At 41.3% G+C, this 27,146-nt stretch overlaps 1 protein-coding gene across 1 annotated transcript in view; it reads left to right on the top strand.

Annotated features, from left to right (window-relative positions):
• Positions 1–27,146, top strand: part of TAF1B (TATA-box binding protein associated factor, RNA polymerase I subunit B) — a 68,800-nt gene that overhangs the window by 6,920 nt on the left and 34,734 nt on the right. Inside the window, 6 exon segments of the mRNA XM_059132683.1 lie at positions 297–384; positions 1,788–1,885; positions 3,930–4,025; positions 9,109–9,262; positions 15,535–15,691; positions 22,056–22,155. Of these exon segments, the coding sequence (XP_058988666.1) occupies positions 297–384; positions 1,788–1,885; positions 3,930–4,025; positions 9,109–9,262; positions 15,535–15,691; positions 22,056–22,155 (693 nt within the window).

Below are 27,146 nucleotides of genomic sequence, written 5' to 3'. Positions count from 1 at the left end.
TTAGGTTTCATTTGAAAAAATTAGAAAGTGACTTAAAATAAAGCTTTATTCATTTGCCAGGCTTTTCTTTAGTGTTTACTGTGTTCCAGGTACTGTTTTGGTTAGTGAAACATTTTGAGTGAAAAAGCAATGTAAAGGTTAACCAAAATATTACAGTTGATATAGTTTTCCCAAATTGTTACTGTTCTTAATCCTGGCACTCACAGTTTGGTTCATTATACTTCCCACAGCATGCTTGGAAATATATTTAGGGAGATGTAAAACTACCTTTTTAATGGTATGTCTGTCTCCTGCAGAGATCTAAGGAAGTCATAAACACTGGGGCTATTCCTAATACTAAAATACAAGCCATCAACCGGGGACTTAAAAGAAAAAGAAAACTCGGTAAGCCCTTTCTTCATATATGTGTAGGGATGTGGCAGTGGAATTTTAAATAGATTCTCAAGAAGTTGCCAGATTTGTAAATCGGTCATCCAGAGTGGAATGAAATTGTTGATGGTAAAATTGGAAGTAAGTATCTTTAAGCATATCCTGTTTTCATCCTGCTTACGGTTGTGAGTTACTTTTCAAGTGGAGCAACTATTATGCAAAAAATAATGGAGTGTATTCCCTCTCATCTGTTGGCACGTTTCTGTTCTTGTGATCTATTGGGAATATGATTTTTCCGTGCTTTTAAAGAAAAATGCTTTCTGACATGATTCAAGTATGGAATTGTCGGGTTAGGCAAGTTTAACGTGATGTTCAACTTTTAGAAACCCATTTCTCACACTCAATTTTGAACACACCCTTTTAAAATAGGAAAATTATTTTCCTTAAAATAATCTCCGCACGGGTGTGCTCTGAAAGGTAATCTACTTCATTAATCCAGTGAGTACATATAATTAGTCATGATTGAGAATAATCTGAGGTAATGTCTAACTGAGGCTTTTTATTTCTGTGACTACGTAGGGCCAGATTCTCCAGTTTGAAAAAGGCTAATGATAGGGGGGATTCTTATAGGTGAGGAAGCTTTAAGGATGCACACACATGAAATACAGATATACCAGTGTTTGTGAAATATCTCTATGAAATACACTGTTATTCTTAGATGAATAACAGACAGAAAGCCTAAATGCTAACTTTTGTTTCTGTTTAACCTTTAATAGTGACTATTTTTGTTGGGCTAGAAGCTGGTTACTTTTTAATTACATTTTATTAGAGTAGAACTTTATTAATTTGGATGTGACTTAAGTAACTAAAATGTAGAGTTTCAACTTAAATTGCTGCAGGCAATTTAGGTGCTTTAAATTAGCTGTTAAGTGCCTTACATTCAACTTCTTTTTTTTTTTTTTTTAAGATTTTATTTATTTATTTGACAGGCAGAGATCACAGGTAGGCAGAGAGAGAGAGAGAGGAGGAAGCAGGCTCCCCGCTGAGCAGAGAGCCCGATGTGGGGCTTGATCCCAGGACCCTGGGATCATGACCTGAGCCGAAGGCAAAGGCTTTAACCCACTGAGCCACCCAGGCGCCCCTACATTCAACTTCTTTAACCCTGCATAGTTTCTAAGTCTGTAAAATGAGAATGTTAATACCATTTGCAATGGAAAATAGAAACTCTGAATTTAGAATATAGCTTTAGCATTTGTGTCCATATTTGCTGGATTGGAAACAGAAGATTATAAGGATGGAAATCCTATTCAGGAATATAAAACACTTCGAGCTGTAATGTGTAAAACACAGTTGTAACTCTGTAGTAGCATGTGGTAAGTAGGAGTACAAGTGTCTGAACCGTGTTATCTGTCGTCTAGAGAAAGGCTGGGATTGGTATGTGTGTGAAGGTTTTCAGCAGATACTTTATCAACAAGCAGAAGCCTTAAAGACCCTTGGAGTCGGCCCAGAATTAAAGGTAAGTCCATTGTGTCTGTATGCAGTCCTATGTTTTGTTTGAAGAACAGTAAGATTTGGAGTGAAACTAAGGAGAAAAGTAGGATTATCAGTAATGATACTAGGACTCCTGAAGGGATCATCTTTTCTGATGTTTTTGCTTTACTTCTTTCATTAGATTGATAATTCTCAGAGTGTGTTCTACAGGGTATTAATAAGCAAAGAACCAAAAGAAAATAAAAAAGGTTTTAATCTTCAGATAATTAAGAAACATTAAGTTAAATAAAGTAAAACAAATAACTTTGCAGACGTTTTGGTGTCTTTTATGTGTTAATGTGCTTGTTTGATTTCCAAGGGGATGTAGTATCCAGTATTCACAACTTGAGAACAAAGTCCTTTAGTGTGCTATATACGTGCTTGCGTGGCATTGATCAGGATTTTGAGTTCCAGAATGTGCTTTGGGGAGTGATAGATTAGGCCTGTGGTTCTCAATCTTGAATGTATACCAGAATCACCTAAACACAAGTTAATGAACCTCATTCTGGAGTTTCCGATTCAGTAGGTCATTGCTAACAAGTTCCCAGGTGACACCGATGCTGCTGGTCCAGGGACCACACTTGGACTTTGCTGCCCCTCCAGAGTACCACAGTATCCCTGCTGTTGTGTGAACTTCATGTTTCATCATCTGGTTGAAGCCATTTCAGGAATTGTTTAGAAAGCCAGTTGGTTCTCATATACTCCCTTTGTACCCATTATTGGGTACAACTTGCCAGCCTAGTTGGAGAAAGGGTTCTATGCATGTGTGGAATGAGTAAACATGAAATGATAGGACAGTGTGCTCATAAGTGCCATTGAGGGCAAAAAGAGAAGGTAGAAAGATCAATGTGGATTGAAGTCACCAAGGAAAGATTTGTAAAGGAGCCTTTGTTGTTCAAACCAGTGTTTGGGGCAAGCCAGCAAGAATGCCCTCTAGAATGATGCATGGCCCAGGAGGACTCTGGGCTTACCCTGAGAGGTATTATAGGATTTAAAAATACAAAACCAGGGCACCTGGGTGGCTCAGTGGGTTAAGCCGCTGTCTTCAGCTCAGGTCATGATCTCAGGGTCCTGGGATCGAGTCCCGCATCGGGCTCTCTGCTCAGCAGGGAGCCTGCTTCCCTTCCTCTCTCTCTGCCTGCTTCTCTGCCTACTTGTGATCTCTCTCTGTCAAATAAATAAATAAAATCTTTAAAAATAAATAAATAAAAATACAAAACCATAAGTGGGGCACCTGGGTGTCTCAGTTCGTTAAAAATTCAAAAATGTGAGAGACCAGATGGCACCCGCAGTGGTGATCTGGGGGTTTGTGAAATCTGGGGCTTTCTTTCAAGTCATCCTATGTTATAAATGCTTTGTAATTTATAATTTCATATAGTTATACCAACCAACTACAGTGGGGTTTACTCCTATATGGTTTTCTACCCACTTCACCAGGGTTAATCCCGAAAACAGTTCTGTCTGAAATTAGCCAATGAACATAACTGTTTAGACCTGACCATTTAAATGGCACAGGAATGGCATTATGCTAAGAACACAGGGTTTTCTATTTACCGGGTGGGTCACTTTGGCCAATTTACTCAGTTTCTTCAGTGGTAGAATGGAGCTTGCAGTGTTGTGTTTGAACTAATGGATACCTCTTCCCTAGTAGGTGATGAATAAATAGAAAAGTTGCTTTGTTATCTTATTTTACTTCCACTTGGACCCAATAGCAGCTTTGCCTCTAATTAGAAGTGTGGTCATATAGGAGTTGCTTTCTTTCTCTCATTCTTAATATACTAAACTTACAAAAGGAAGGGGTTCAACTAGGTGATCTGTTTGGAATTAGGCTCTTCTTTAAAAATCAAAGATTATGAAGAATTTATTCAGTGTTTCCCATATACCTGATTTTGCGATGATAATTCTTTTTAAGAAATGTAACTAAGAAGGTAAGAAGACATTTAGATGGAGGGAAGTGTATAAAGTATAAGTGGTCTGGATGGACCAGTGTGCTTGCTGTAATCACTACACTCATTTCCCTTCTACCTTAGGATGAAGTTTTGCATAACTTTTGGAAGCGCTACCTGCAGAAGAGCAAGCAGGCCTATTGTAAGAACCCGGATTATATCAGGGGAAGGAAAGCTACGGTAAGTCACGAGTGAGAAGTGGGATAAAAAGCCGTTTCTGGTGTGATGCAGAGATGAAGACCCGTCCAGTGTCATCTGGATTTATGATGTCAGAGAATTGTCAGGGAAGAGTGTTCTCTTGTAGTCCAGAAGGAAAGGGTCACTGAGCTAGACACTGGAATTAATTTTGACTTCTTATTGGACTAGTTGAAACAAATTTGTACTTAACTTCTAAATAGAAGCTTAAGGACTTTCCATGAATTGTAGTATTAAAAAAATTTTTGGCACGTTTTTCCTTTTGCTTAGAATACCCACTTACCTGGTATTTCATGACGCAGCTCAGTTATCTCTGCTCAAAAGAAAAAGAAGTCTGGATGCCTCACCACCCGCTCCCACAGTCCCCAGAGCATTTACATTATTAGTTTGCTTTTAACTGCGTTATGGATGTGCCGTGGGACATTTCATTGGGGCTACAGGAAGGCTCCGCCTCTGAGAAAGGCACGTTTGATAAACTGCTATGTTTGATGTGTGGTACTTACTCTCCAGGGCAAATAGATTCCAAATCTATTTGATATACATTTCTTAAGAGCTTGGAGTCTTGGCCCAGTGGATCCTTGTTTGGTTGGAGTCACCGGGGTTCCACATGCAAAGCTGAGTGACCCAGGCCTGAGAAGTCCGGCTCTAAGTGAAGGGAATAGGTCCCGAGAAGGAGGAGGTTAGAGCAGCGGAGCCGTGTGAGAGAGAATGGTGGAAGGGGCACTGACCTAAGCAATTCGTGTAGGAAACTTCCTTTTTGCACCTGGGACCGTGCATTTAAACTCACTCCAGAGGAATAACTTGAACAGACAATTTTACAGTGATGAAGTTATGAAATACCATCCTCTCTTGATGCAGGAGGCAGGTGCCGCTCAAGAAAACAAGATGCCACGTGGGTCTTAGGTGACATTTCGAAAGAGAAAAGAAAAGAAAAGAGCCATCCAGGCTGTTAAGAATCTGATCTTAGGGCACCTGGGCAGCTCAGTCGGTTAAGCATCTGCCTTCTGCTCAGGTCATGAGCCCAGCATCCTGGGACTGAGGCTCAGGTCAGGCTCCCCGCTCAGCGGGGAGTCTGCTTCTCTGTCTGCCATTCCCCCCACTTGTGTATGTGCGTGCACGTGCACACGTGCTCTCTCTCTGTCAGATAAATAAATCTTTTTAAAAATTTTTTATTTTTTTATGAAGTATGGGTCATCTATTTTATTAGTGTTCTCCATTGGGGTTAAAATCAAAATCCATTAAAATCCTAGAGGAGAACACAGGCAGCAATCTCTTTGACCTCTGCTGCAGCAACTTCTAGATAGACATGTCTCCAAAGGCAAGGGAAAGAAAGGCAAAAATGAGCTATTAGGACTTAAGCAAGATAAAAAGCTCTTGCACAGTTGACAAAACCAAAAGACAGTTGACAGAATGGGAGAAAAGTTTTGCAATTGTTTTATCAGATAAAGGGCTAGTATCCAAAATCTGTAAAGAACTTACCAACTTAACACCCAAAGAAAATAATCCAATTGAGAAGTAGACAGAAGACATGAACAGACCTTTCTGCAAAGAAGGCATACAGTCGGCCAACAAACACATGAAAAAAATGCTCAACATCACGCCATCAGGGAAATACAAATCAAAACCACAGTGAGATACCACCTCACACCAGCCAGAATGGCTAAAATCAGTAAGTCAAGAAATGATAGATGTTGGTGAGGATGCAGAGAAAGGGGAACCGTCTTATACTGTTGGTGAGAAAGCAAGCTGGTGCAGCCACTCTGGAAAACGGTATGGACGTCCCTCAAAAAGTTGAAAATAGAGCTACCCTACCACCCAGCAATCGCACTACTAAGGATTTACTGCAAAGTTAAGAATGCAACGATCCGAAGGGACACCTGCACCCTAATAATGTTTGTAGCCTCAGAGTGTCCACAATAGCCAAACGATGGAAAGAGCCCAGATGTCCATCAGCAGATGAATGGATAAAGAAGATGTGGTTTATATATACAATAGAATATTATGCAGCCATCAAAAAATGAAATCTTGCCATTTTTAATGAAATGAGTGGAACTAGAGGGTATTATTCTCAGTGAAATAAGCCAATTGGAGAAAGACAGTTATCATATGATCTCATACTTGGAATTTAAGAAACAAAACGGGATCGTAGGGGAAGGGAGGGAAAAATAAAACAAGATGAAATCAGAGAGGGAGACAAGCTGTTCTTTATCGTAGGAAACAAACTGAGGGTTGCTGAAGAGGAAGGGGCGGGCAGGTGGGTGGGGTAACTGGCTGATGGACATTAAGGAGGACACGTGCTATAATGAGCACTGGGTATTGTATAAGACCGATGAATCACTGAACTCTACCTCTGAAACTACTAATCCACTATATGTTAATTGAATTTAAATTTAAAAAGGATTTTAAAAAAAGAAACTTAGTCTTCTCAAATATTCAGTTATTCCTTCATGCTTTGAATGTGACTGAACTAAGAATAGTAAGAGGTCTGCATCTGAATCCTGGCTCCAGTGCTGTGACTTGTGTGATCTTGGGTGAGATAAATTACTTAAAACTCCCATAAAAAATGAACAAGAGATTTTTAAAAATCAGGGTAGGATAAGGGAGATGGAAAATGTGGTGGCAGGAAAGGGTGTTATTTGTGGTGTGATCAGGGGATCTTAGGTGGGAGTGAGCCATGGGGATATCTTGGGGGAAGAAATGCAGAATTTCAGGCCTCCCCCAATCTTACTGATTTAGAATCTGCATTTTAACCCAGTTCCTAGGTGGTTCCTGTGCACACTAGTTTGAGAAGCCCTCTTCCAGATAAGACATGGTGGTGGCTGGGATAAGATGGTAGCAAGGGAGGTGATAAGGGCTAGGATTCCAGATAAACTTTGGGTAGGGTCATCAGAATTTCCTGAGTGGTTGGATATAGGGTGTGAGAGAAAGAGAGGAGTCATGAAGGATGACTTAAGTTTGGGGCCTCATACAGCAGGTGGAACGGAAGAGCTCTAGTTTGGGTTTGGACGTGTTTTAAGTTTGAGACAGCTGCCGGACATCTGAGAGGAAATTCCCAGTAGTTAGATTTCCAGGTCTTCGATTCAAGAGAAAGGACTATGTTAGAGATAAAAATTTGGATGTTGTTAATATACATTATAATTTATCAAATCTCAAATGCCATTGTTTGGAAGATGCTCCATTATTTTAAATATCCCCAAGAATGAAAACAATGCTGCGCATCAAACCGTGACATGCCATTGGTTATAAGATACACCTGCTATCAGGGACACTAATAAAAGGGGAGAGGCAGTGCATTTTAGAGTCGAAAACAACATAGTAGTTGGTGTTTTAAAATCAAAAGATCAGATGACATCTCTGAGGAGTGATGATAGAGAAGGGGACTGACTGAGCTCTGAGTCCCTCTAGGATGAAGATGTCTGGGATAAAAGCAGAACATGCAAGGAAGTCTGAGGAGCAACTGGTAAGTTAGGAGGAAGCCTGGAGAGTGAGAGGGCGTTCTGGAATCCAAGGAGCAAAGTGTTTCAAGAAGAGAGAAGTGATTAACCTCGAAATGCTGCTGCCTGTTCGGGAAGGAGAAGGGCTAAAAATGAATGAGCAGAGCAGTGGAGTCGCAAGTGTGATTAGAGTGAGGCTCAAGATAGACTGGGAAGAGCGAAATTGGGGACAGTGAGTCTGGATAACTCTTCCAAGGCATTTTGCTGCAAAGAAGTACAGAGAAATTATATTGCAGCTGGAGTCAAGAAAGTTTTTTTTCTTTTAAGTGGGATAAATGATAGCATATTTTTGTACAGACAGAAATAATACAAGAGAGAAGAAATTCTCAGTGGGGAGAGGAAAGATAGAAATGAGGGATAAGCTTTGAGTAGAAAGGGTGGGATTTGAGTAGATTGGGTGCCCAGAGGTTGAAACTGGCCTTTTTTTTTTTTTTTTTTTAAAGATTTTATTTATTTACTAGTGCACATGAGTGGTGGGGAGGGGCAGTGGGAGAGGGAGACGCGGGCTCTCAACTGAGCAGGGAGCCCGATGTGGGGCTTGATCCCAGGATCCTGGGATCATGACCTGAGCCGAAGGCAGACGCTTAACCAACCAAGGCCCCCAGGCGCCCCTGAAACTGGCTTTGTAGATGGCAGCTTGAATAGTTCACCAGAAGAATCAGACAGAGAGTGGATTATGTGGTCAGGTTCCTGGCAGTTGGTTGCTTGCCTAAGCTTGTGGACCTCTTCTACAGCTGCTTCAGATTTCTCAAAGATGACACAAGTATCTCTTCCCTGATTTTTTTTTTTTTTAAGTTTATTCTCTTGCAAGTTTCCTTAACGTGAATCTTACCTCCTCTTGATAAGATTGAGTTTCCCCATCTGCATGGCTGATGATGTGGCTTTTTAACTGTGATCAGTTTCCCCAAAGTTATGTCAGCTAATGAGACCTTTAGGTAGCCAGCCAGCTGACCTTTCTTAGGAACACTCTAACCACCATTTCAACAGTACACGTGTGAGAAATTAAACAATGGTACCCGTGTGTTTGTCAATTAAATGTTATAAATAGTAAAGTACCACAGGAGTTCAGGGAATCGAGAAGTCATTGAAGAAGAGTTGGTTGGAAAGACTGCATGATACAGTAAATAACGGATTGGAGAGAAAGAGAAGAAAGGATAGTCCAGGCAAGAGAAATGGAAGTAGCAAAGACACAAAGCGATAATCCCCAGGTAGGCTCAGTGAAGAGAAGCCAGCATTGTGCCGGAGTTTTTAATCAAAAACATCATTATTGATGTTTTTATTGGTGTAGCTACTAGGGCTACAAGAGAGATGTAGAGGGATTAGAGGGAGAAGGAAGCCTGATGTGTCTGCTGGAAGCCTGTTACCTTGCTCATCCTTGTCTGCAAACATTTTCCAGGAGCAGCCTGGAAAGCCAGGAGCACAGTATAGAGGTAAAACTCTTTTAGTCTTAGGAACATGGCAAATGTTCTCTAGAGTAGTTTATTTTATGGTGTTTCAGATGGGTGGGACTTGGTAGCTCGTGGAAATGAATAAGTTCCAATGTAATAATTTTATGTGTGTTATTTTGCAAATAGGTATTAGAAGATAACCCAAGTCATTCAGACTGGGATAGTGAGCCTGACATGCTGAGTGACTTTAGCTGCCCTTCTTTTGTTGAAAGTGGACCAGACTCTCAGCTTGATAGTCGCACTCAGAAGCCTTTCCCCATCAGCAAAGTGTCGCAATCAGGTAAAAATGAGAATCAGACTATCTAGAATTTTAAAGCTGGTAATGCACCTTAAAAATAGTTTAGTCCAATCTTTTCATTTTCTAGGGAAAGAAACTTGGCCCGGCAAGAAAGAATGATTTGTTAAATCATTTGGCTAAAAGATATGTAAATTAAATGAAATCTTAGTGCAATTTTTAAAAAGGTACATTGTTTCCACGTATTTTTGTGTAATTTTTAAAGGAACTTAAATAATACGTGGATCCAGAGAGAAGAAAGCTCGCGCAACAAAGATCATATATGTGTGAGCTCAGAATTTTCAAAGAAAAGTTGCAATAGAAAGATGACAGATCTTAGTCATATGGTGAGATAGGTAAGAGCCAAAGACGCTATGTCCAATTTTTAAGCATAGACTAAAGCAAAACTTACCATATTGTGTGTATGTGTGTGAATTTTACTTTCTGATTTAACTCTGTAATCTAAAATAGATAAGGAGTATATTTAAGGTAACAGATATAGATCTTCTCAAGGCATTTATTATTCATGGTTTTCATTGTTTCCACACTACTTTTTTTTTTTTTTTTTTTTTTTTTTTTTTTTTTTTTTTTTTTTTAAAGATTTTATTTATTTATTTGACAGACAGAGAACACAAGTAGACAGAGGCAGTCAGATAGAGAGGAAGGGAAGCAGGCCCCCTGCTGAGCAGAGAGCCCGATGCGGGACTCGATCCCAGGAACCTGAGATCATGACCTGAGCCGAAGGCAGCGGCTTAACCCACTGAGCCACCCAGGCGCCCCTTTTTTTTTTTTTTTTTTAAACATGATGGAAAACAGACCTCAGAGAACAGACCAGACTCTTACTATAGATTACTAGAATCTTGATGCATGCTGACAGAGTTCTTTGGGAAATAGCTTCCAAACTGTCTGGTGTTAGGGATTGTGGAAATCTGGGTTGTGTGGTTATGTAACATTTTCAGCAAAACATTTTTTTTTGCCTGGATTGCTGCTTTGCAGGCCTCTTGCCCTCCAAAGAGTAAAAATTCCTTTTATCAGTATATCCGCATTACTCGCTGGACTGCACAGTGACAGTCCAGATATCAGATAAGTTACTTTCTGTGTCCAAAGAGGTAGAGGACATAGGATCACAGAATAATTGGGCAGCGGTGAATCTTGAGTTTCTGGCTCCATGCTTTCAGGCCGGCCCAAGCTCACACTGTCCCAGACAACTAGGACTCTCAAATCATCCGAGCCTTTTAGAGCATCATGATTGTTTACCTATGTTAAGTTTTTGTTTGTGTGTTTGTGTTTTAGTAAATGAGGATCCTTAGAGCTTTATTTTATTTTGTACATTTAGAGTAACTATGAATGTAACCCTTACTTCAAAAATCTAAAATATAAATAGTCAAAGGAAAAATCACTAGTTATTGTGTCATCCAAAAATAACCACATTGCCGTGGTAGATCATTCCAGAAAGGTTTTTATTCACATATATATAGAGAAAAAAGGAGTTTTATTATTTGTTTTTATAAAAATGTGTGCTATTTCTTCATTCTTAACATTTTTTAATCAAAATCCTCCATGCATGTAATTAAAAAATCTTTATAAGCCTTGTTATGAAAAAATTATAGTCCCTTGTTCACCTAAATGTGCCATTCCTAAGAGGCATTCATTTTCATCTCTTCTGCAGCTTCCATAGCTCTGTAGCACACGCTTGTGGTACTACATCTTGATTTCTCCTTTTGGACATTAGCTATTAAATTCCCATGATGAAAGATGAAGTCTTGGCTCTTTCACACAATCCTCACTGCCTGCCCCTCTCCCCATATAGTCACCAGCACACAATTGTGCATCTTTTTCCTCTTCTTTTTTTTTTTTTTCTTTTCTGGACAGATCACAAGTAGGCAGAGAAAAAGGCAGAGAGAGAAGGGGAAGCAGGCTCCCCGCTGAGCAGAGAGCCCGATGCGGGGCTTGATTCCAGGACCCTGAGACCATGACCTGAGCTGAAGGCAGAGGCTTAACCCACTGAGCCACCCAGGCGCCCTTATAATTACATTTTCTGTATATATTTTTGTTTTCCCAGAGTCGATAATTACCTGTTACTTATTTAGTTTTCTATTTATTTTATTACCAATCTATAATTTATTACTCGTGTGTCTCCCTGTTTCCTCCCAGTTCTGAAAATCTCCCAAATTCTGAGATATTCTACCAGTTTCATATTCTGGAAGAAGTCTTTGTGGAACTTCTAACCTACCCTAATCTACAATGATATATCGCTAGACCTATGACCCGGCTATCTTTGGGATCTCTTTACCAACATCCTGAAGATTCTCTTACTGCTCTTTTGTTAAATTCCTTATTTCCTTGACTGTTTTTCATCTTTTCCTGGTTTACTCCCTTGTTTTTGTGGTGCATCTTTTCTTATTTTACTGAGGATATTAATATGATATTGATAATATTTCCCCTTGACTTGAATCTTTTGTTCTCTGCTTTTTGTATTAGAGGGTTTCTTCAAATGCTTATGAGCCTAATATGGCGAGTCTTCTTAAGAACGGAGACTGAAAATTGAGTGGAAGCCTTATACCCGCAGTGAGTTTTGTCAGTTGTGCTGTGCATGATCTAGCGGGATTGTTTTCTTAGCAACCTCCAACATTATCATCTTTAAATCTTTTCCCCCTGAGCTGGTAGGATTTTCAAGAGAAATCTCTTTGAGTCATCTTTTTGGAGGGTGTAATGCTGGCTGTTCTAGGAACCAGGTGGGTAGAAGGCCTGAGGGGAGAGAGTGTGGGGCTTGGGGGCTGTCTTGGTACACAGTATGTACACTTTCACTTAATCTTCCTGTTTTTAATAATGCACCCTCTTCTCTACTGTGTGTATGATTGACATGCCCAGTACCAGAGACCTTTTGTTTTATCTTCTCTAGAGGAGAAATTACCAATTTTCTTCCCAGGCAAGCATTTGTTGCACGGAGTTGGGGCAGGAGTCTGAGCCTCTGACTGCTTCCCAGTCAACTCTCGGGCAATCTTTCTGGTGTTAGACTTACTTTCACCCAATTTCCAGGGTTTAACCAATTCTGGAGCTTTCTTTAGACGTCCCCAGGGGAAAGTTACATTGGCTTATGGTTTTCCCTTCTGCTGGCTTTGAATCCAGCTTTCTCGACACTGCTAAGGCAATAATTACCTGTACCTGTGCTTTCCAGCTTTTAAGATTTTATTGCTGTTGTCTTCCTTCTCCATATTATTTCTTCTTGAGTTTATGTCTATTTTTTAAAAATTCCTGTATAATTGTTTTAGTGAGACAGAGCCGAAGCTACTATGTGTTTTCAATCTGCCACCTTTACTGGAAGCTGCCATACATTGGAGAGGCTCTCTCTCTCGTTTTGTGTGTGTGTGTGTGTATATATATTTATATGTATATGTATATATACACACATATATATATGGAAGCCTTTATATATATAGAATTTTTTTAACATAATACCTTGTTGAAATCTGCGTCTTTATAAATTCTTTAAAAGCAGTCGTCCTCAAACTTTAACATTCCTCAGAATCTCCCGGAGGCCTTGTTCTAGCACAGATTGGTAGGCTCAATAATTTGCAGCTCTGGTAAGTTTTCAGGTGATGCTAATGCACCTGGTCTAGGGACTGTACTTTGAGAACCACCAACTTAAGCACTGAGTGAATTGGTATATAGTTTTCCATTGTGTAGAGTTACTTATTTAAATTTCTACTCCTTTCGGTTTGGTCGTTTTAAATTTTTCATATTTTAAACGGTACTGCCACAACATGCCTTGACCTTGAATCTTTGCATGTTTTACTTATTTATTTATTTTAAAGATTTTATTTTATTTGTTTGTCAGAGAGGGAGAGAGAGAAACCAAAAGCAGGGAGAGAGGTAGAGGGAGAAGTAGACTCCTCGCTGAGCAGGGAGCCCAATGCAGGACTCAATCCCTGGACCCCAGGATCATGACCTAAACCCAAGGCAGATGCTTAACCTACTGGAGCCACCCAGGCTCCCTCTTTGTACGTTTTAAAAATCTTTTCACTCTGGTGAAAAATCTCGAACCGCTGGCCTCTTTGTCACCAAATATTTATTGGATTCCTCCTTCATGCTAGAGCCTGCTTGGAGCCCTGGGGACACAGTGATGAGCAAGGTTGTCTGCCTTCAGGGTGCTTAGATTGTTGTAGGAGGAGCTGGACAGTAAGTGCACACATTTATTTAAAAGTTCAGTTATTGATAAATGCTATGAAGAAAGGATTTATAGGACTTGGAAAGGGGGATTTTGAGAAATAGTTTAGAGAGATTTGTCCAAGAAATCATGGAGTCTCTTGGGGTCATTCTTAGTCCTGCTTTCTACTTACCCTGCTTCTGGCTTTAAATACCAGCGACACACTGATGACTCAGAAATTTCTGTCTCCAGATTCTCTAGTGAACTACAGATTTTTTTTTTTTGAACTACAGATTTTTATATTCAATTATCTACTTACATATCCATTTGTACAGTTAATAGGATCTTACACTTAACACATGCAATTCTAAAACCTTGATTTCTTTCATCAAACCTGCTCTTTTGCCATCTCCCTTGTCTCAGTAAATGGCATTTTCATTCTGCTGGTTGCTAAGGCCCAAACTGTCAGGATCACACTCATCTTCTTTTTCTCTCATACTTCACTTTCAGTCCACGGGCAAATTCTGCTGGCTTCAAAATATGTCCAGATTCCAACCACTTCTCACCACCTGCACTGCCACCGCTCCAGTCCAAGTGCTTGTCATCGTTGTCCTAGATGATAGTGTCCTGTGTCCACTCTTGCCCTCCTATAGCTCCATTCTTCTACAGCAACCAGAGAGAGCTTTTTTAAAAATACAAATGAAATCAGATTGTTCCTTTGTTTAAAACTCTCCAGAAACTTCTTACAATATCCAGAATAAAATCTAAAGTGCAGAACATGACCTACAAAGTCCTGTGTAATATGGTTTCTTTCCCGATTTTATTTATTTTTATTTACTTTTGAGAGAGAGAGGGACAGAGGGAGAGAGAGAATCTTAAGCAGACTCCATACCCAGCACAGAGCCCCCACATGGGGTTCAATCTCAATCCTGAGATCATGACCTGAGCTGAAATCAGGAGTCAGATGCTTAACCAACTCAGCCACTCAGGTGCCCTCTTACTCTCTTTCTTGTATCATTTCTTACACTTTCCCTTTACCCATGATGCTCTCACCACACTGGCTTTCTTGCTGTTCTTTTTATTCCTCCCCACCCCCCGAAGATTTTAGTTATTCCAAGAGTGTGTGAGTGGGGGCAGGGACAGAGGGAGAGGGAGAGAATGTCAAGCAGACTCCACGCTGAGCTCGCCGCCTGATGCAGGCTGGATTCCTTGACCCTGAGACCGTGACCTGAGCTGAAACCAAGAGATGCTCAGATGCTCCACTGACTGAGCCACCCAGGCGCTGCCCAACCCCCAATCCCTGCTCTCACTGTTCCTTTAAGTTCACTGCTGATGAACTCGGTGTTCTTCCTGAGACTCTCAGGAGTTATTCTGAGTTCAGTCAGATCTCCGCTTAGATGCTGTCTTCTTCAAGAGGCTTCCCTGAGCACCCATATAAAGTCGCACCTGTCTCTTCTCTTCCCATCACTTTGTGTTCCCCTACATGGCTATTTTTCTGTGTGGCACTTACCACTGTCTGTCAGTTGTGATTTTTTTTCTGTTTAGTGACCATCTCCCATTACTAGAATGTAAGTTGGTAGGGATGTGAGACTCTTCCCTGTCATTTCCCCAGACCTAGATGGTGGCACAACAATGAGATGAGTGAGTGTTGAGTGAATGAACGGGGGCAAGTTATGTCCTGTGGTTAGGGTGCTTGGAGGACGGGAGCGGGGGGAGGTGCTGCCCTAGTCAGGGCTTCCGAGAGCCTCTCAGACCTTCAAAGGGACATGTCGGGTAGGGCCTGCATCAAAGCAGTTACATACTTTTTGTTTTGCTTTGTAATTGTTTATTCTTGTACTTATTTGAAAAATTGTTCCTATTCACTGTAAAAAAATCCAGCAGGTCACATCCCTCTGTAGAATCTCTGGCCACTCCTTTCCTATAAAGAACCAGTGATTACCTTTTTCGTCGATTTCCTCTAAGCCATCATTGCTCTTTATTGCCAAATTGTTCTTTTAAAGATTGTATCAATTATAACTTGATTTTAAGATATTGAAAATGCTTCCTTGGATTCTTTTTGTCGTTTTCCTTCTTTTGTTGTCCAAACAGTTACTTGCACTTAAAAAAAAAAAATCTCTCTTTATCCGCTAAGAAACAGCATCCATCTGTTCTGGATCTCTCGATGGAGTCGAATATTCACTACGAAAGGAGAAGGGAATCGTGAAGATGACAATGCCAAGGACACTTGCTTTTTGCTATCTGTCTTTACTGTGGCAGAGAGAGACAATTACTCTTTCGGATCTTTTGAGGTAAGCTCGACCTCTTGTATAATGATGTCTTTGCTGATTATCTGTGTGAACCAGGGGACAACCTTTGGATATCTTGAATTTTACAAGGCTTACATTGAGGGAGAGACAGGAAAGATTGGGTAGCCTGAGTTCTAGTTCTGAAATGTAATCTTCTGGCCGGTAACTCATCTCTTTGGTTTCCTTATTCATATAGTGAAATAATGGTCGTTACCTTACACAGGATGTTGGAAGATTAATTATCTCCTGTGAGATAATTAATGTGAGTTTGAAGACAAAAAGTGACACTTACGTAGCTTAGTGGTAGTATTAAGTATTTTGCATTTTTAAGAGAGAAGATGAACAGATGAGCTTCCTGTTGGCAAATGGTCATTAGTAGCCCCACAGCAGCTTGCACTGGTGTCGGTGAGAGCTACGGTGTAGGTTCTCTGTGTTTATAAGATAAACTGAGTACAAAAGTATTAGAAAAACCTGTTAGTGAATGGTCAATATTGACTTTTTTTCAAGATAATTTACAGTGTTTTATAGTTAATGAGTTAATTAGGGCATCATGTATAAGACTTTCTCATTAAATAGAAGATACGCTGAAATCATTAGTGGGTTCATATTTGCCTTCCTTTATATGTATTCTAAACAATAACAGTTGCGTTTACTTAGTGCATACAGTGATTTTTACTAGCACAGATTTGGAACCAGACTCCTGGATTTGAATTCCAGCTGTGCCACTTATATGTGACCTTGAGTAAATTATTTAATTTCTCTCTGCCTCTGTCTCATCCTTGGTGAAATGGGGCTGATAATAACATCTACCTCACAGAGTTGTAACTACTTCAGTAATTATTGCTGCACAAAAAGCACTCAGGACAGTGCCTAGCACATAATAAGAACTCAGTGCTAGCTATTATTTTTTCTTCATCATCATCATCATCAGTACTAGGCTCTTTGATTAAATAAAATAACCTCCAGTAAATGATGATAGTGCCTTTGAATTTGGCTACATCAACCAACTAACAAGGCTTTTCTCAGAGGTGATTAATTCTGCATGCAGATAGTCCATGATTCAGTGAATTTTACTGTTAAGTTAAAAACCTCACCTTGCTCTATATGCCTTCATTGGGTGATCTCATCTTCTTCCAAGGCTTTAATTACCATCTATATGATGATGACAACGCCCAAATATATATCTTACAGCCCAGACTTGTCTAGTGAGGGTCAGGCCCATATATTCATACATACAGCTGCCTGTTGGACACTACTTAGGTGTCTTGATGGTATCTCAAAATCAGAATGACGAAAAGAAGTTCATCTTTCATCATCTTTCTCCTCAGTCCAGTTCATTCTCCAGTGTTCTTTTTTTTTCCTCATAAATACCTCACACTCCATTTCTTCCTATCCAGAAACTCAAGATTCATCCTTGACTTTCCTCTCCCCAGAGCTACAGTCAGTCGTTACATCCTAGCAATGAGCCTTCCCAAACAACCCTTGAAACCATTTTCTCTCCCCATTCCCTCCATATCTTCACCTGGATTACTTAGCAGCCTCCCAAGTGGGCCCTGTGTCCCACCGTCTTGTGCCTCACCTGTCCCTCTTCCTTTCCAAAGCCCAGGGGTCTTACCGAAACAACAATCAAATCATGTCGCTCGAACTGGGTAGAGGGGCAGTCCAGCTACTCAGGGCAATCTCTAAGGGAGTAACGGGACTCCTAGATGCCTAACAAGATGGACAAAACAATATTCACCCATAATTCTGCTTAGGGAGAATATTAGCTGTGGTCGGAAGGTTAGAGGTAATAAGATCCTACGCATTTGTCTGTCTCCCTCTCTCTTACTGTTCCCCTCCTCCTCCTCTCCTCCCCTCCCTTTAAGGAGAATTCTGAAGTGCCTTCAGGGAGATGGGATCTAATTAGCTGGAGGGCTTTTATTTTGCTCTGTGGGACATACACATTTGGGAACTGAGCCTAAGTGCTTGGAGCAACAGGAAAGAGACCGTTCCCACTGCTCCTCTTTCTCAGTGTTTCTCAGAGAAGGAGCTCTAAGTCATAGCTTCTCAAAGTGTGGCTCTCTGACCACCAGCAGCAGCATCCCCTAGGAACTTATGAGTATGTAAATTCTAACCAGATTCTAACCCATTCTAATCCGAATCAGAAACTCTGGGGGAAGAGCCTGGTAACTCTGTTTTAATAAGCCATCCAGGGGATTCTTACAGATGCTGACATTTGAGAACTACTGCCAAACGGAGAAAAAGTATTTAAAAAACAGTGTTGGGAAGGAAATACATCATTAGTCTAGCCCCAATACCCCTGTACCTTATACTCATCCTGTATGTCATTCCCCAGTTTAAATCCTTTAGCAGCATCCATAGTCCTTAGTAAAAATTCACAATTCTTAAAGTAGCCTTTAACTGACTCTGTCTACGGTGCCTGGTGGCTCAGTTGCTTGAGCGTCCAGCTCTTGATTTGGGCTCATGTCTTCATCTGAGTCACGGGATCAAGCCCTGTGTCAGGTCTGTGCTCAGTGGGGAGTCTGCTTGGGATTCTCTCTCTCCCTCTGCCCTTCCTCCTGCTCGATCACTCTGTTTATGTCTCTCTCCCTCAAATATATTTTTTAAAGATTTTACTTATTTGAGAGAGAGAGCACAGAGGAGAGCCAGAGGAAGAGGGAGAAGCAGACTCACTGCTGGGCAGAGAGCCCCATGGAGGGCTTGGTGCCGGGACCCGGGATCCTGACCGGAGCTGAAGGCAGATGCTTCACCGACTGAGCCACCCGGGCAGGCGTCCCCTTAGATAAATAAATCTTTAAAAGAATAAAAATAAAGAACCTTGCCTACCTAGTGATAACAACAATAAATAAAAATAGTCAAAGCGTACTCATTCCACAAATATTTACTGAGTACTGACTAGATGCAGGCATTGTTCTAGAGTCTAGACCCTTGAATCACAGTGGTGAACCATAGAGAACAGGTTCCTGCTCTCGTGAATTGAAGTTCAAGACGAAAGGAGGAGGTAGACAAGCATATAAATAAATAATGATGAAACAGTGGAGTGTGATGCAGAAGACTGAAATCAGACGGTGGCTGCTGCTTTAGACTGGTCATGAGGGAAGGGCTCACTGAGAAGCACCGTGAGTGGAAGTAGCAGGTGGCTATCCGCAGTGCTAGCCCCAAGTAGAGCGAGGTTGCTAGTGGCAAGCCCTCAAGCAAGAGCAAGGTCTGTGGGATTAAGGAGCAGAGGAGGCTCGTGCGACAGGAGTAAGAATTTGAAGGGACAGTTCAAGGGGCAGTGGGAGGGTGAGGACAGAGGGATACTAAGCGGGGACCAGGGACAGGTCTTTGTGAGCCAGGCTAGGCGTTTGGATTTTTTTTAAATTGACGTATAATTCATATACAGTAAAATTCACACTTTTAAATGTGCAATTCAGTGGTTTTCAGGACATTTACAAGGTTGTGCAACCATCACCTCTATTTCCAGAGCATGATCATCACTTTAGAAGGAAACCCCTTAAATACTCAGGAATTTGGCTTTTGAGTGTGATGATAATGCCCTGGAAGATTTTAGCAGGGGAGACATTCTCTGACCATTCAGGCAGCTAGGAGTAAAATGGATTCTAGGGAGGCAGGGGTGAAAGCAGAGAGACCCAGGTGGTCTTTTGCTGTACATCTGGCAAGAGATAGCGGTTTGGAGTAGGATGGTAGCAGTTGAAATGGAACAAGGTGAGGGGGCTCTGGATATGTTTTGCAGATGGACACGACCGAATTCCAGTGCAGCGCTTCTTTAGTTATCTGTGATAAAGAATCCATTTGTTAAATTTCCAATCTACCGCAGATAGAAACCTTTTTAAAGCACAACAAATTATAAATAGAGACTGTTTTCAGGTGACAGGGCCAGGAAGGGCATATGGGATGCTTTTAGTCTATAGCAGTTCCTCTGTCAGCTTCTTGGATTGATTGAGAGACTCATTTGATAATACGTAAGAAAATGAAATTGATTATTCGGAGCTTTGATTCAATAGCTGTTTTTTGAAAAAGTGTATTTTTCTTAAAGGAAATTTTTAAGAAACTGATCGAACTTGAAAAGAGATTACAAGCAGCACTATTATAAATGGTGAAAATTATTAAACCCCCAGATGGCCAAGACTTCTCTGTGTAGCTGTCTCTTCTTCCCCTCATCAGGTTTGTCATTCCTCCCTCTGCTCCCACAGCACTGTGCGTGTGCCTCTGTGGGGCACTGTGGCACTGTCTTTTTTTTTTTTTTTTTTTAAAGATTTTATTTATTTATTTGACAGCGAGAGATCACAAGTAGTCAGAGAGAGAGGAAGGGAAGCAGGCTCCCTGCTGAGCAGAGAGCCCGATGTGGGGCTCGATCCCAGGACCCTGAGATCATGACCTGAGCTGAAGGCAGCGGCTTAACCCACTGAGCCACCCAGGCACCCCTGTGGCACTGTCTTTACTGAGGCATCCACTGAGGCTATCTGCCTGTCCCGCTAGGGCCATGGTGGGGGCTTTTCATGCTTGATTGACTCTCAGCTAACCCTCACACAGGGCTGGCATATGTGTATTATCACATGGGGGCAATGACTGTGTAAATTATGAATATATTAACATCATGGAACACTACATAGTTATAAAATGATAAGCACGTAATACATCCTGAATATGAAATAATATTAAACCAAGAATATAGTTCTAAAATAAGACGGATACTGATTACTACACACACATTCTTTTAAGTAAATTAAAGAAATGAATGAAAACCTAGATGAGGACGGTTTTCCCTGTAGCGCTGTTCTAAAGAAGCCTGCTTTATCGTTAAACTTCACAAAACACCATTTTTACATAATATTTAATTCTCAACTTTCAGTAGACTAAAAAATCACATTTTTTTTTAAACATTTTTTTTTTTTTTTAAGATTTTTATTTTATTTTTATTTGTCAGAGAGACAGCGAGTGAGAGCGAGCATAGGCAGACAGAGTGGAAGGCAGAGTCAGAGGGAGAAGCAGGCTCCCTGCGGAGCAAGGAGCCCGATGTGGGACTCGATCCCAGGACGCTGGGATCATGACCTGAGCCGAAGGCAGCTGCTTAACCAACTGAGCCACCCAGGCGTCCCAAAAATCACATTTTTAATTTGAAGTAAAGTTGAATCAATATTGTTCATTCACAAACAGAAAGCTAGAAGCTAGATGTCAGTTTACCTGTAACAACAACAAAGATGTCAGTGTAAAACATTTGTATACTAACTTATTCCTGTCTATCTTATTTTTTTAAACTATTGTCATATTTTTTAAATCTAATAGATGGGGTACCTGGGTGGCTCATTGGTTGTGTCTGCCTTCGGTTCAGGTCATGATCCCAGGGTCCTGGGATTGAGCACCATATCGGACTTTCTGCTCAGTGAGGAGCCTGCATCTCCCTCTCCCTCTGCTCCTTCCCCCACTTGTGCTCGTGCTCTCTCTCTCTCTCTGCCAAATAAATCAATAAATAACATTTTTTAAAAAAATCTAATAGATACGTATATATGGCCTAGGTTGCAGTACCACCATTCCTCATTCTGCATTCTTCCCCTACTTTCTCTCCTTACCGTCTTTACCTACTTAACGTACTATAGTTTTCATTCATTTGTTTTGTTTGTCATCTCTTTTCATGAGAACATAAAACTCCTTGGGAGCAAGAATGTTTTCCTGTTTTGTTCATTGCTGTATGCCCACAGCCTCAAATAGTGCTGGGTTTTAGTACTCGATAAATTTCTGTTGACTTAATGCATGATTGTAAATAAATATGTATGTGTATTTATTTATATATATGTGCTCTTTTCTCCAAACTCAATCATTTACCCAAAATATTTGACCAGCTGCTGTGTGCTGGCCTTTGGGATGGAGTGGTAAGCAAATGGGGCAAGGTCCCTTTCCTGGATTACGTCTAGGGGCAAGCATCTGTTGTGCGCTGTCGTAGGCACTGAGGACAGGCGGGTAGACAAGGTCGGTTTTCTAACAAGGAAAATGGATCCAGGAAGTCTCCTTGAGAGAGTGATTTAGAAGAGTGGACACTCATCATGTGAAGGTGCTAGGGATAGAAGGAGGCTGTGTCTGCAAGCCTGGTGATGAATTAACAAGTAAGTTAGATACTTCATAGGAATATTTCATCTAGTCAGTCAGAAACTTCAAGATATCATTAGACAGTTGGCTAAATGTTATCTCCACACATGGGTGCAGAGACTAACTAATCTTTTCAGATTTATCCTCCCTAAAAACATGTGGGAGACGCAGCGGGCTCAACTGGTTCTCCCCTCAGCTGTGAAACGCATCTCAGCTCTTTTGTTCTGCTTTGCTGAAGCAATATGTATCTCTTACTGACACTTTCTTTTTGAAAATACAGATTTGTTGAAGAGGGCCACATTCCTTATATAAATGCTTTTCAGCATTTCCCAGAAGAGATGAAATTATATGGGCGCGACAAAGGAATTTTTGCTATAGAGGCAAGTTATTTTCCTTTTTACTTTGTAGTCACTAATGAGACACAAAAATAGTATGGTGATTTGTATTCCTTTCCTTATTCTTTGGTGTTGGGAGTTTTTAAAAAAAAAAAAAGGCACCTCGTTTTTGTTCTGCCCATATGTAGAACATTAGTCATAATTTAATGAGGAGCAGGATTGTTATTTTTTAATTTCCACATGTGGTCTCTTCTAATCCTTTAGGTTGTCCTGAACGTATAGCTACGGTGTGAGGTGCGTGTACTGTCAATAGCCGTTTGGTTGACACTGAACTTCAGAAGTTTTCTATAGAGACTTTTAGGTAGTTTCACATTTTTAAAAAACGTTTTTTGTTAGTTGCATACTATATTGCTTTTGAGAAAAGAGAAGAAAGTTATTCTCTTGTTTCAAGAGGTGCTATTTTAAGCCCTTCGCTTCTTGGTCTTTTTCTAGATCTGTTTTCAGATGTCTCCAACGAGAGGACTTCTGCCCTTTAATTATGAGTCTTTATCACTGTGTGCAGTGCTCAAAGATTATCTTCTCTTTGTTCTTCATCAGAAGGTTTTCAGTATACTATATATTAACATTAAATATTATCCTATTTGCCCACTTAAGGAATTATTTTTATAGGCCCTCCTAACCTTCACAGCCCTATATTGTTTGTGGTTTAATTCAGGAGACGTTTGTGATTCTTACCAAACCCCTGCTTAAGTGTGGTTCACTGTCATCCCAGTTGTACGTCTGAGTAGACACCTCGGGAAGACAGAATGAATGCCAAGCCATACGGTTAGTGATCCCAGACTTGGAACCGTAGTACCTGTAGCCTTTTATTCATTTTATCATCTTTGGCTCTGTGTGCCCGCCACTCCGCCTCCTTTTTACACTTGTTTCTCTAAACACTTAAGTAGGTGCTGTGAAAATATAATTATATGAAGTACTATTTTTGAAGCATTTGAGCCAGAACTGATGGATGATTGGAAATGCAGATAAACAAGCGCACAACATTCCAGAACATTGTACGTCTGCATTGAGTTTAGAGTACTGGCCACTACGAGTGATTATAGGTAACGTTAGATTTTTAAACCAGAAACGGCTTTACTTTCTGAACCTCTTGTGCAGGAGCAGTTCCTAGAGATTGAGAGAGAGGTAGCAAGTTTGGGGTTGGGTCCCCAGGGCTGCTTCCACATTGTCACCATTTATTCCACAGCCAGGAGAGAGGACGGGACAGCTCCACACGCGCATGTGGTGGCGCCCGTCCACGGCAGCCCAGGGAGGCGGGTATGGCTGCCGAAGAAATAGTAACAGTGGTGGTGCTTATTCTGTACTAGGCCCTCTTTTATGTATTTTATAAACTCTTTCATTATTTATATCAACCCTATGAAGTGTGTATTATTATTATTCTTTAAGAGAGACAGATAGAGACAGCGATAGCAAGAGAGCACAAGCAGGGGGAGAGGTACCGGAGATGGAGAAGCAGACTTCCTGCTGAGCAGAGAGCTTGATATGGGGCTGGATCCCAGGACCCTGAGATTATGACCTCAGTCAAAGGCAAATGCCTAACCAATTAAGCCACCCAGGTGCCCCCTTATCATTATTATTATTGTTGTTATTGTTATTGTTATTGTTATTATTATTAGGCTTGTTCTACAGATGAGGAAACTGAGACACAGATTAGGTAACTTGGCTGGTCCCCTCACTCTGAGCATAGTCCAGCATGGCCAAGGCAGCCTCAGTTTGGAGGGAGACAAAAAAAGTGGGACCATACCAAGCGTTGAGGGTAGGGTGAGGGCTGAGGCAGGGAGGGCGGGGAGAGCAGGGCCAGGAAGTGGAAGGAGGTCACTGAGGTCATAGAGAAGCTCCAGATTGTGGGGGTGGGGCGGCACCTGGGTGACCCTGTCGGCTATGCTTCTGACTCAGTCTTAGCTCTTGATCTCAGGGTTGTGAGTTCGAGCCCCTCACTGGGCTCCGGACTGGTTACCAAAACCAAGAGGTGGGCCTGTGGAAGAGACGGCAACCAGAACCGGAAGGCCGGGGAGAAAGGGTCCAGCTGGAGGATGGCCCAGGCTGGAAGTGACAGTGGGGTACACGTGTCCTGGTGTGAAGCACAGGCTGGGTAGCTGGAATAGCCTTCCTGAATGATGGGTCTTCATGACAATTTTCTTAGCTTGGGCAGAATTGTGATCATTTCTTTTTAATTTTTATTTTTAAAAATTTTAGGGGCACCTCGGCGGCTCAGTCATTAAGTGTCCGCCTTCTGCTCAGGTCACAGTCCCAGGGTCCTGGGATCAAGCCCTGAGTTGGGCTCCCTGCTCGGCAGGGAGCCTGCTTCTCCCTCTCCCACTCCCCCTGCTTGCGTTCCCTCTCACTGTGTCTCTTTCTGTCAAATAAATAAAATCTTCAAAAAAAATTTTTTAAACCTGACTGCAGTTGACTTATCACGTTCCGTCAGTTGCAGGCACGCTGCAGAGGGGTTTAGCTCGTCTCTGCGTTTCGCTGCACTCGGCACAAGCGTAGCTTCCATCTGTCACCATACAACGCTACTACAGGGTCACCGACTGTAGTTTGTGTGTTGTACCTCTCTCTCTGGTGACTTCCTCACTCCATAACTGGAGGGTTGCGATGATTTATGTGAAGGACTAGGAACACAGAGGACACACTGTGTTTCCAGTCAGCACTCCAGACCCCAGCTAATTTTTCGGAGATGTGGCGGGATTGCTGAACAACAGTCACCTCCGGCAGTCGCTTACCAGGCCCAAGGTGCCCCTGCTACCTCCGGAGCCCTGCCTGCCTCTAGGAAAAAAAAAGCACAGGTTTTAGAGGTTGATTAGTTTTTCATCTTTTTTTTTTTTTTTTTTTTAAGATTTATTTATTTATTTATTTGGCAGAGAGAGAGATCACAAGTTAGGCAGAGAGGCAGGCAGAGAGAGAGGAGGAAGCAGGCTCCCTGCTGAGCAGAGAGCCCGATGTGGGACTCGATCCCAGGACTCTGAGATCATGACCTGAGCCGAAGGCAGCGGCTTAACCCACTGAGCCACCCAGGCGCCCCTAGTTTTTCATCTTTTTAAATAGCATGCCGTGTTCAGCGAGACACGCCTGGATTTCTTGGGCATGCCTTGGGCAGTACTGATGCTACCCTAAGACTGTCACATAGAAGGTGATTTTTGTTTTTTTGGGGGGTGGGTTTTTTTTTTGGTAATTGATTTGAAAATCTGTATAATTCACTGATGAGTAATTTCAGTTTTAGCTGCTAAAAAATTGTTCATGGGCTAGATATTTAGTTCAGTAGTTCTTGGTGTGTGTCTTTACACTTCAATGTTTGTGGAGGGACCAGTGGAACTCAGTAACCATTTGTGCATTAATCTCCTCAGCGGAGTCTTGGCGAACAAAAAATTCTCTCCTCCTTCTCTTTCCCTCCCGTATTCTCCCCTGCCCTTCTCCCCCTCCTCTTCTCCCCCTGCCTCCCTTCTCTTCTCCCTTAGCCTCCAGCCCAGTCTGTCTCTTACAGTCTAATGACTAGGCTTTAGCCTGATTCCTCAGAACCATTCACCATTCAAGTTACATTGATCATTTTTGCTAGGTTTAGGTAATTCTTACTTTTTGCTGGTGCCTAAAATTACTTACTTGTTTTTAACTCCCTAGCCAAATGATAAGCTTCTCAGGAATAAACACCCAGAAACTTTTCTATGGAATCATGAAATATTAAAGCTAGAGGGAAATTTTAAACATCACTTAGTCCACGTTTCTTCCACGTCCACATTTCTTCATTTTCTTTTTTTTTTTTTTTCAAAGATTTTATCTATGTATTTGACAGGCAGAGATCACAAGTAGGCAGAGAGAGAGAAAGAGGGAGAGAGAGAAGGTGGAAGCAGGCTCCCCGCCGAGCAGAGCTCCCGATGCGGGGCTCGATCCCAGAACCCTGGGATCATGACCTGAGCGGAAAGCAGAGGCTTTAACACACTGAGCCACCCAGGTGCCCCACGTTTCTTCATTTTCTAGTAAGGAAACAGTCTAAGGAAGAATGTGATTTGGGAATAGGTAAACCTCTACTTACTTCAGTAGTTTTTGTGAGGATTATTTGAGGTAATATCTTCAAAATGTAGGTATATCATAGACATTGAAATGGACATTCCTTCCAGGTCCCAGGATGCAAAAGCTTTTCCTCTAAGGAAAAAATTAAGAGTTATCCTCAAGCTGCTCAGAGGAAAAAAATGTATCATTTTTGGAAATTAAAATTTTCATTTTAAAGCTGTTATAAACAAAACAAAAAAAGCTTTGAATGTGCCCATTGCTGCAAGTTTGCTGCAGGGAGGTGCCAGGAAGTTCATGGATAGGGCTCTCGCTTTTCATTACAGTGTTTTATAATTTTAGCTACCATAAATTCAGCTTCTTGCAAAGGATCTTGCTTCCTCTGCTAACTTTATATTCTTGGGAGTGGTAGCTAACCAGTAATTTCCTCTTAAATTAAGACATTTGGTTTCACTTTATACTCAAATAGACACTCAAATCTCACTCTATAAAAATAATTATTTTAAAAAATAGATACCTTGTCCTTTCAGATAATAATAGATCCCATGATTGCCAAATGTTGAAATGACTGCAGGAGTGATGTATAATGCACAGAACCACGGGACTGCTGTGAGTGTGGCTTACGTTTCCCAGAAGCATAGCTGAAGCCTTTAGCTGAGGTTGGCTTTGCCCTCCTGTGGGCGGCGTGGGAGGGAGTGGCTGCCTTTACAGCCATGTTTATTTCTGGTGCTGTTTCGGTCTTGCAGCCTGAAATACTATCTTCTCACTATGATCAAATCTAGACTCTTCTCTGCCCCTCCTAAATTTTTATAATATGAGACTTAAATTTTGTAAATTAAGAAACAAGATTAGTCATTTTATATTTACTTGCATGTTTCATTTTTGCTCTGAAATCATTCAGATACTAATTTTTACTCATCCTATCGGTTACCAAGACAGGTGGATTGTAATCTCCGACTCCTAGAATTACA

The sequence above is a fragment of the Mustela lutreola genome, chromosome 9 (assembly GCF_030435805.1).
Source record: "Mustela lutreola isolate mMusLut2 chromosome 9, mMusLut2.pri, whole genome shotgun sequence".
NCBI lineage: Eukaryota > Metazoa > Chordata > Mammalia > Carnivora > Mustelidae > Mustela > Mustela lutreola.
This window is presented reverse-complemented; position numbering and strand designations above follow the sequence as displayed.